General features: G+C 36.2%; 1 protein-coding gene across 20 annotated transcripts in view; it reads left to right on the top strand.

Annotated features, from left to right (window-relative positions):
- HMGCLL1 (3-hydroxymethyl-3-methylglutaryl-CoA lyase like 1) overlaps positions 1-10404 on the top strand; it is a 79808-nt gene that overhangs the window by 41105 nt on the left and 28299 nt on the right. For 5 of the 20 annotated variants that reach the window (XM_035321088.1, XM_035321085.1, XM_035321092.1 and 2 more), the window contains 2 exons: positions 2473-2536; positions 6876-7064. In XM_035321088.1, the coding sequence (XP_035176979.1) occupies positions 2473-2536; positions 6876-7064 (253 nt within the window). Of the gene's footprint in view, positions 1-2472; positions 2537-6875; positions 7065-8703; positions 8850-9386; positions 9490-10086; positions 10162-10404 lie in introns of all 20 variants that reach the window. The other 15 variants (XR_004749264.1, XR_004749265.1, XR_004749259.1 and 12 more) reach the window with 5 other exon arrangements.

Consider the following 10404-nt stretch of genomic DNA (forward strand, 5'->3'; position numbering starts at 1 on the left):
GCATTTCACTTCCTTTGACACTGCTATCAATTGAGTCCCATTTCTGTTGATCCTGTCCTTCCTTCAACAAATCCCAGTGCTTTTTTGGTAATGACAGTACCAAGAAATTTACTGTTATCATCACACTTTTTATGACAGTTCATTAAATGAAAATATTAGACAAAATTCTGCCCAACTCATCCTTGGCAAGTTCTACTAAAACAGTTCTTTCATTCTCCATGGGACTTTGTTCCCTTTGGTAGGAAGTCCTTTACCTGTCTAATTCTTTTAGTAATCCCTGTTTTCTCCAGTGTAGTATCAGATGCCCAGTTAGATTATATCTATCATATTTTCCTTGTTTAAAATGTCAGGTGAAGCACAATGGTAGAAGCATGTAGAGAGTTCATAATCTCAAACAGATTTGTGTATTGTAGAAGGCAGATTCCTCAGGTCACCACATACTTTCATATCTCAGTAGGCCCAGCTGAATTATGTGAGCTCAGGCGAATTTCTGCTAGCTGGTGTGAACTACGGGGAGTATTTCCTTTCTCTATAGATACCTTTTGGCCTGTTTTTACTTCTGTTTGCCCTACTCCATTCCAGATGTCACTCATGCCGTATTATCATTACCGAATGCAGTTCTTCCTGATCTAATATATATAGCTATTAGGAACATGTAAGATAAATGCAATTAAAGGGAACATGTGCATACATACTGTATGTTTTGCATTTACTTTGTATTTAGTACTGTTCTTGCTCACTTCATGAGTGCTGTGGCTGATGTTACAAAATAATTTCATTACAAGTCTGTGTTCTCTAGCTCTAGGCATCATGGTATTATGTAAAAAACAATCTTTTGGCTCTGAAATTTTTCATGCTTGGTAGTGTTTGAAAAACTCTGTGCATGCATTAAAAAATTAAGGAAATTGTCTTGAATTGTTTCAGAGTTGTGTCACTCAAAAGCAGGGCAGTGCTTAGCTGTTAAAAGTAGCTACCGTTTTATGTAGATAAGAAAATTTAGAATTTTAAACCTTAAATGGTGACATCTAAATTGGGGGATATTTAATGAAGCATATGACCAAGTTTGAAAAACTTGGCTTTCATAATAATATACAGATAATTGAAATCATGCTTAGTAGGCATCTGGGCTAAAATTATAAGCAGGATGTAATGGACCCAACCACTTTTGTGGAAAGAAGATTAGTTTCCATTTCTTTGTCAGGGCTAATCAGGTTCGTTTTAGGTTCAGGGTCTGCTTCGTTCTTACTGCTGGTTCCAGTGTGCCAACAGCATACCTTCATATAAGGGATGGAATATGTTCTACGCATTAAAATGCTGACATTTTTTTCACAGTTTGTTTTTGCCTGTTACTCATCCTGATTTCACATTCTATCAATCAGTTTCTCCATCAGCTGCAAAGAAACAATACGTTTTTTACCCTGTGGACCTTGACTACATACAAACTGGCATCTGTTCAATCCAGTTTGCATTATACAGTGTATAATTTTACATTATATCCTTCAGTGCTGAGGGAAGGGGAATGACAAGGGATCGATGAAGGCTCTTGTTCTCCTATTAAGCAGTTGAGCAACCTCCCACTGGGAATGGGGCTCTGCCTGCCTTTGAAGCTGTTGTAAATCCCTCTACAGCCACACTTATTTTGATTTTGAATGTCTGTTTCTGGTTAGCTTAATCCTATTCCTAATCAATTTAAGATAAACAATTAGAAGCTTAATTGGAATTTCATGGCTTTTAATTGTCATTAAAAAAAGGAAATTTAAACCAAATTTTACATTAACACAGCACTAAGACTGAACAATGAAGGCTCAGTTGTGGCTCCCAGTTTTTGTACTTTGTGGAGTAGATAGCTGCTGAGAGACACAGGTTCTCACAGATTCTTCGTGTCCCAAGGCATACCTTGCAATGGAGCTGTAATTCTCCTGAGGCACTGGCACAGAAATGCCAGCGGAGATACAGAGGGCCAAAGCTACCCTGTTCACCACAGTTCTAGCTACTGATGAGATGACAAAGTGATTGTAAGTTGCTTGTGTCCTTCTGCTGCTCTTTATGATCCAGGTAGCTGGCACAAGGAGGAAAATGATACTGTACTTCCTCTGAATTCCTTGTGTGGGCCAGGCAAGGCAAAACTTGAGCTGGCTCTTACAACTTAAAAGGAAATACCGAGAAAAATCAAAGTTTCCTGCAGCAGAGTTAACTTGGCTGCATTGCCAGCCCTTTACAACTTGTGACATACATTGAGCATAAATAAAGCTATAAAACTTTGTTCTGTGATTTAAAAAGAATTTTGGGAAGCCTGTTATTTTCATCTGATGTAATTTTAACTTTTCATTGGGATCTTTATTCTGTATTGACTGGCTTAACTATTCAAAATTATATTTAAACTTTTTTTTTTTTTTGGAATGTAACATGTATGGATACAGATATGCACATATAAAACAGAAGTATCTTTGTGTGTTGTTCTTTTTGCTGTAGGTATGTGTCTTGTGCATTGGGATGCCCATATGAAGGAAACATCATACCAGCTAAAGTGGCAGAAGTAAGAGTGAACTTCTGGCTTGTATTTCAATGAAACAAATATACATTTTAAAATGTCTATAAGTAATGTTATCTACTTAATCCTAAAAAGTTCTTTAATGAATAACATTTAAGGGAAGCAAACACAAAGCACAGCGAATGCTAAGGCTGGGTGCACAGCATCACTGTTTTTCTCAACCTTCTGCAGTCAAATCTAAGGAAAATAGTGTCTTTTGATTGCTATCAGTCATGAGAAAAATATTATGTGGTATTTCGTTCAACAAGAATGCAAGGAAATACTTAAGGAAATAGATTCAAGCACATATGTCAGTGGACCATGTTGTATGAGATGATTTCCAGCACAACAACCTCTGCAAAGGGAAACTGATATTAAATCTACACTGGCATGAGTCTACTGTGCCAGTAGAGCCACTGGTAAAACATTGTGCTTCTGGCCTGTGACATACAAGTGAAATGTGACTAACACATGAACCAAAGCTCATCCCCAACGTGATTCCCTACAACTTGACTCATTATATTTCTATGATAGAATAAGCTACACCTTCCCTCTGTACACCCTTTTTTCCATTTAGGATAAAGGAGATTGAAAAAGATGTCTTAGTCTATTTTTTTTTTTTTTTTTTTTCACAGCAGAGATGACAGATTAAAAAGACTGTAGAGTGAATCACCAGTGTTATATTTTCCAAGAAGACAAAGATTGTGCTGAGGGTGTGATGGACGTTAGAGATGAAAGTGGGGAGAGAATTCAAGCAGCACAAGTCAGAACACACCAATTTTACTCCTGGAGAAAGACTTGTCTTCTTTGTTACACTTAATCACCTATTTTTGGTGATCTAATAGAATCACCACTCTTTTTTTTTTTTTTCTCTTTTTTTTTTTTTTTTTTTTTCTTTTGTAGCACTAGCAGCTAGTCAACATTTGCCTGATATATTGTGTTCTCTGTGTGTGGTGGCTTTCAGGTTTTGTTCTCCTGCATCTTCTTTTAGCATACGTTCCAGATGGAACTTGTGATAATGCTTCTCCCACAGCGACCACACTCTTTGAAAATATAGCTAAATTGGAAGGTACTCAGTATTTCGAAATTAATTGGTTTTAATATGAAGTGAAAGTTAGAAGTGACACAGCTTTAGTTAGAGCAGTGATGACAGATTCAGCTGTGCTGTTCGTAAATTGCTTACTGCAATATCATGTTCCCCAACAGGCTTCTTTCCATGTGTTGCTCGTTTTTTAAAACTGACTACTCTCCTTGTGCAGGAAAAGGTTCCTTTTCAGTTTGACAGTGGGAGTGCTCTAATGTTCCAAACGTGCATACATTTACTCACACAGCTATTTTATTTTATGCCTTCATCTAAATACATGTCTTTTACCTGTACACCATTGTGTATGTGTTTAAGAATGAACGCTACCTCAGTAAATTACTCATTCAGGCACTGATTCAGCAAGCACTGATGTCTGCATAGAAGTATCTGATTAGCTGTTAATGAGTTCTACATGAACATCTGCACTCATCCTCTGCTGAATCAGAATTATCAAAATTACTGGCCATGTTGCTCAGCCCTTTCAGGGAGTTGCCTCCCTGAAAAGGGTCATCATCTTTCTTGGGACAGGAGCATGTGACTGTGCATTGTTATCATCAGCTATGACTGAAAGGTTTAGACTGTTTTTTTCCACAGTCAATGACTGATTTTTTTTTTTTTTTCCTAAAGCAAAAACTTTAACTGAAACAAAAGCAGTTGGGGGAGATGGATCATTAACCTGTATGCATTTCAGGCTTACTAGGTACATAACTATATTATACAGTTATCTAGTGAGTCCAGACTTCAGATGCCTTCTGACTTGTAGGATCCATCTTTATTAAAAGAAAAATGTTTCTCATCAATTAAAATAAAACTACATAACCCTTTTTATCACTTATCTTTGTCTTGAAGTGGAGTCACTGTTTAACTGTTTATCCTCCTCTGATTTTTTTTTTCTACCTTAGTCAAGTGAGGCTTGAAAGTTGTTGAAAGCACAGTATAACATCCTCGAAGCCAGTTGTATTGGCCATTATCTTCCAGACATATACTTGGTTTTATCTTTCTGCCTGCTTCTTTCTTTTTGTTATATTGTTATATTATTGCAAATTTTCTCTTAAATCACAAGGACTGCAGCATGTATTATGTTGTTATTCACTTAAAACCATCTACATCTAGATCATGACCTTTTGTATTCAATTTAAGAGTATAGTTTTAGATATGCTTTGCAGCAGTAGGATTGTTCACATGCTTAAGGGGCTGCAGTGTTGGGTGACCAGCTTGGAGCAGCACAAAACTGATGCAAAGTAAAACTGCCTAATAATGCAGAACACGGACCTATTCAATTAACAATGCTGCAACCTCATAATCACGTTCTGATTACACTGACAAAACAGTGCGTTCTCTTCTCTCCCACCCTCCTCCTGAAAATCCACACTGAAAACTTACAAAACTATGACTAATGAGCTGCCTCCTACTATAGTAGGGTAGAAAATCCAGTATGAAAAACTCCCATTCAGTTTTTAATCATGCACATTCTTCTTGAAATTAAACATATATCTCTTTTTAAGGGTCAGTTTAAGGTTAGATCATGACAAGATGATGCTCAGCTTGTTAGCAAAGTGTCCTGTTGTTCTTTCAGATCTATATTTTCAGAAAGCTAGGAGACCAAAGAGCACCGGAAATAGGTGAATCCAGTATGATATCTAGCAGTTTATATATCCTCCTTGCCATCACTAAAATGCTCACCTATGAAAAGTTTGAATCAAGCATAGAAAAGATCATGAAAAAAAAAAAAAGTCTGCTTTTTTTACACTGATTTTAAACAAAAACTAAAGTTTGTGTATTAAATAGAGGTAATCCACCTCTAACTGCAGATGATCTATTTTGTCTTATAACAGTAGTCCAGTTTAAACACCTGCCATGTGCTGATGATATAAAAATGTGCTGCAAGACGGAATCCCTTTCTGCAATCTGGTGAATGTCCCTTTCTTAAGTGTATATGGAATTTATGTTGATATGAACCAGGGGCTCTAACTGTAAAGCACAAGGAGTTTTACAACATTTGCAATAGTCATAGCACTTACAGGCTTTAAGCAGAACAATTCAGACCACTTGAAGCTCTTTTTCAGCTGTTCTTCGAATTAAGTGAACAGTGATATTAATCCAGTACTTCCGGGACTGCTAGTGCAGCACTTTGTCAGCTTCCTCAGACATATTCACAGCAATCCCACTGATGAAGCCTTGGAATTGATTTAACAGGAGAGTGCAGTACAACTGAAGTCGTCTTGGAAAAGAGTTATATTTTTTCATTTCTAAACAGTTGTTTCCAGACTGCGATTCCGTTCCAATGGAGTGGCCTGTTGGGATCAGTGATGCACAGTGGGGAGTGCTAAAAGGGACAAACGTACTCAGCAAGTGAAAATAAGTTGAAACCCTTTCCAAATAAATTTGACAAAGCTGAAATAGGAAGTTTCTACATTCAATTTCTAAAGCAATGTGTTCAGTACAAACATAATTCTGTGCTGCCTAGTGTTTGTCTCTCCATACAAACATGATGGGGCCAGACCTCAAATCTCATACGCACCCAAAGAACTCGCAGACACAATTCTTGAAGCATTTAAGGCTCTATTTCTGTAAGTAAGCATAAGGGTATGTTTGGTATTAAGAAAAATTTTAAGACTTAAAGACTAGAATGTTAATTGAGTTACAGTTTTGCTTTTTATAGTATTTTAGTGTTTGGCGTTGTCAAAAGCAAGCAAAATTAATATTAACTACAGCATGTTAAAACTTCAGTTTTCATTGATGTTTTCAGTGCCAAGACAAAGCTAAATCAGGCTTCTTGTTAATTATTTATTGTCTTAGCTAAGCCATGTGCTTGGCTCTGTGTAATAAGCAAACAAAAGGGCAGATCTTTATCCTGTACAGTTTGTAAGCTGAAAAGTACATAAAGAAAAACAAACAGCTGGGAAATCCCCAGAGAGGGGAAAATGTTGGGAAAGGGCTTGACAGAAACTTAATTCATAATGTAAAATCTTGCTTATTTAGATTCTGTGTGAGAGTCAAAAAGCAAGTCGATATATTTGGCTTAACTGGCTATTTCATGTACAGAAGCAGACCTACAAACTTAAAAAGAAGAGGATCTATGGGAAATTTTTCTTGGGTTACAGTTTTCAAGAACGAATAGAGAGGATTTCTGAGATGTAGATCCAACTCAGTATGACAAAAACTGAAACCTGTAGAGAAACATGTCCTTTCTAATGTATGTTCTGGACCCTGTTTTTCACTCTTTCATCTCAACATCTTTGTGTTTCTGTTTTTAACCAGGTATCGAAACAGCTGTACAGTATGGGCTGTTACGAAATCTCTCTGGGGGACACAATTGGTGTGGGGACTCCTGGAAGTATGAAAAGAATGTTGGAAGCTGTTATGAAAGAAATTCCTATGAGTGCTCTTGCTGTTCATTGTCATGACACGTATGGCCAGGCATTAGCCAATATCCTCACAGCCATACAGGTAACGCACGTTCTTATTTTATAGATAAGATAGCAATAGTCTTATTTTAATACAATGCACAATTGAAAATAAATAAATAAATAAATCCCACCTGTAAAGAAGCCAGTAGAAGAGGAAAGAGCCACTCATTAAACTTTTCAGCAAATGTTGCTCACACTTTGAGTTGTCTACAGGCATTATGGCTATTGTTTTTGCAAGAAAATTTCAAAACATATTCTGCAACCTTGCAAGAAGTTGAAAGTAGCCAGTTCTGAATTTTTATCTACTTTTATCTACTTACTACTGTCAATTCCATACAAAAACCCTAAGAAACAGTGATGATGATTATATCCAATATATTTTGCATGAACAAGGGAGATACAATATTTTTTTCTGATGTCTTTTCCTAGGAACATCAGTCCATTCATTGTTCACTAAAGGAAATTTTCTATTTTATGAATGTGTCAAAATGTAAAATAATGTGTAATTACATTTGATTTCAGATTGATAAATTTAAATTATTGGCAATCATGTATGCAGAGTGGTCTAGATAATTTTACTACTTATAGTATGCTTTTATGTTTATGAATTTTATGTTTATGAATTACATCTTCCAAATATGATGAGAAACAACTTTTTATCCTATTTAATCTTATGTCAAATCCATGGCTAAATAATCAGAAATAGTTAATGTCCATAAAGATATTTTTCTCTTTCTGTTCATATATTTTTTTTATAATAGAACACAATACCAGAAATAGACTAAAAATTCTAATGGAGTTTTTGTAAGGGTATAATCTTAGTGAAATATACTTTCATATGTATGTGCTTTCCTAAGGAGATCTATTTTTATTAAATCTTACAGAACTAAAAACTGTTTACAAATGTTAGGCCTGTATTGTTCTATTTTATATTTAATGGCATCTTATGCTTCTTGCAAGTTATACCATCACTTATTAGGTTAACTTTTCCTTTGTTCTGACTTGGTATTTTGGCACTGCTCATATTATGTTGTTTAGAAATAACAGCAATGTGTTAACAGTGTTAGTGATACAAGCAACAAGAGGGAACATGGAAATGTTTCAATATGGGAATCTCTGTAGGTATTTGATTAAATACTGAATCACAAAACTTGATAAAAAAGGCTCTAACGTTTACTCATACTATTTACTACTGACCCTTACTCACTTTTACTGTTGCAAATGTGCATGTATGTACCACGGGATAAATCAATTGCTAATTTCACAGTTAGCTTCAGTTGCAGATGTAATAGCTAAAAGCATGAAAACCCCTGAGCATGGGAGGAGTTCCCCATAAAAATACTTGAAGCATTGTTTTTTAAATCCTTCCTTAAAATAATTGCTGTCATGGTGCCTACTAAACGCTGAACAATGGTTATGCTTTGTTAGCCCTGGTATTTGTTGCAATACTCATTTCACGTTTACCTCATGGTCCTATCTTTATATTTACCTCTTAAATCAACTCATTAAGGGTTAAAAGGGAAAAAAGCTCTTAGTTACCTAATGTGCAGTTCAGGCTAATTAACGTGTAAACTCAAGAGAGCAATAAACTTAAAACATATCCCTCGTGGAGTCTTCTCCGATTACTGGGAAGCCATGAGTGCCTAAGCTTCCATCAGAAAACCTCCTTATGTGCTCAGGTTCTGCTACACTGCATGTCTGAAGGTGCTGTGTTTTTGGCTGACCTGAACTTGTCATAGATCTTGCCAAAATTCCTTGATGAAGCAGGCATTACACAGTCTCTCTGACTGGCTTTATGCAAGCAGCTCCTTGGCTTGGTCTGAAGGTAAGTCCCTGGTCTCTTGGATCCTCACACAGGTCCAGGACATCACAATATCCCATCCTGTCTCAGTGGTCATGCACTGGTTCTAAGTAGTGGCTTTGTTACTTTGTTCAAAGAAACTGGGCAGCTAGCAGAGAATTATAGCTATGTCGTGTTGTTTCTAAAACAGGGCAACTTTTGCTGGTCATCTGGATTATAAATGCCAAAGCCAGATGAGAATACCCAGGTCGCTTTATAGTCCCTGCTGCCAGGCTTGTCTGTGTTTTCCTTTCTGCTAAAGAAACATGAATGGGTAGTTTAAAGTACTGGAGCAAAAACCCTTGTCTTCAACTCAGTAATTTGTTAAATTGCCTGCTTTATGGGTTTGTATGACCGACACAATATTTCATCAGGAGTGAAATGTGATTGAGGGGTTATCGAAATAATGGACTGCAATTATTGCTTGAAAACCATTTTCAAGCCGAATTACACTATTCCTAAGACACTGCAAGCTACAAACTCAGACTGAGTACTGTTGTATTGTATATTGTATTTCCTAAGAATTAATGAATGACAGCTGGAAAGCCACAAATCACTCTACACTAATTCAGGCATTGCTTCGATGGGAGATCTCCTAGGAGTTGAGAGAGGTGCTGGTGATTCAGTAAGTAATTTTTTATACAGATCACATTGTTCCATGCAGGATTATACTACCCAGAATATTTTCTTTTGTTTGGGGCTGATCCAAAGTCATCTAGAACTGACAGGCTGTATCTGTATAAGAAATTAGCAGGGAAGTAGCCTTGTAATTTTAGTATTCAGTTTTATGTGTGTTGTTTTAGCAAAAGGATAGGTAGTGAAAGATGGGAGAGAGATTAGCCAACTTTTAAAGGATAAGTAATTTTTTAAGTTGCTGAAGCGAATCATATAGGCAGAAAGCATTGCCTAAAAAAAAAAAAAGAGATTCACTTTTATGAAGAGAATCTATGTAAAAATGTGAAGAACATGAAGTCATGTTTCATTCCAAAGCATTAAAAAGTTTAAGTAGAAACATAACTGGATCCTGATTAACTGGCTTAATATTAAAATATCAGCGTATAAAATTTACTGAAGAGACAATGGGAAGAGGATTAGACAGGATGGGAAGTGATGTGGTGATCTAATTAGAGGTTGTGTGGTATTTTGAGTAAAATTGCATATGTGGGTTAGCTAATGTGACAAATACAAAATGTAGCTAAAAGAAGTAGTAAAACATCTCTAGGAAATTGTTACAGACCTCCAAGGAAGAGTAAAAAGATGGGTCAGAAAAATTCTGTGCTGGAGAGGCCTCAATAAGGTAGACCATTTATCTTAGGAGATTTGAGTTACCTTGACAATTGACCCCTGTAGCATTTAAAGAAAGGGAAAGAAATGGGAAGTTTTTAAATGGAAGTGATACAAAACTCTTTTTCTTTCTTTCTTTCTTTCTTTCTTTCTTTCTTTCTTTCTTTCTTTCTTTCTTTCTTTCTTTCTTTCTTTCTTTCTTTCTTTCTTTCCTTCCTTCCTTCCTTCCTTCCTTCCTTCCTTCCTTCCTTCCTTC

The sequence above is a fragment of the Oxyura jamaicensis genome, chromosome 3 (genome assembly GCF_011077185.1).
Source record: "Oxyura jamaicensis isolate SHBP4307 breed ruddy duck chromosome 3, BPBGC_Ojam_1.0, whole genome shotgun sequence".
In the NCBI taxonomy this organism is placed as follows: domain Eukaryota; kingdom Metazoa; phylum Chordata; class Aves; order Anseriformes; family Anatidae; genus Oxyura; species Oxyura jamaicensis.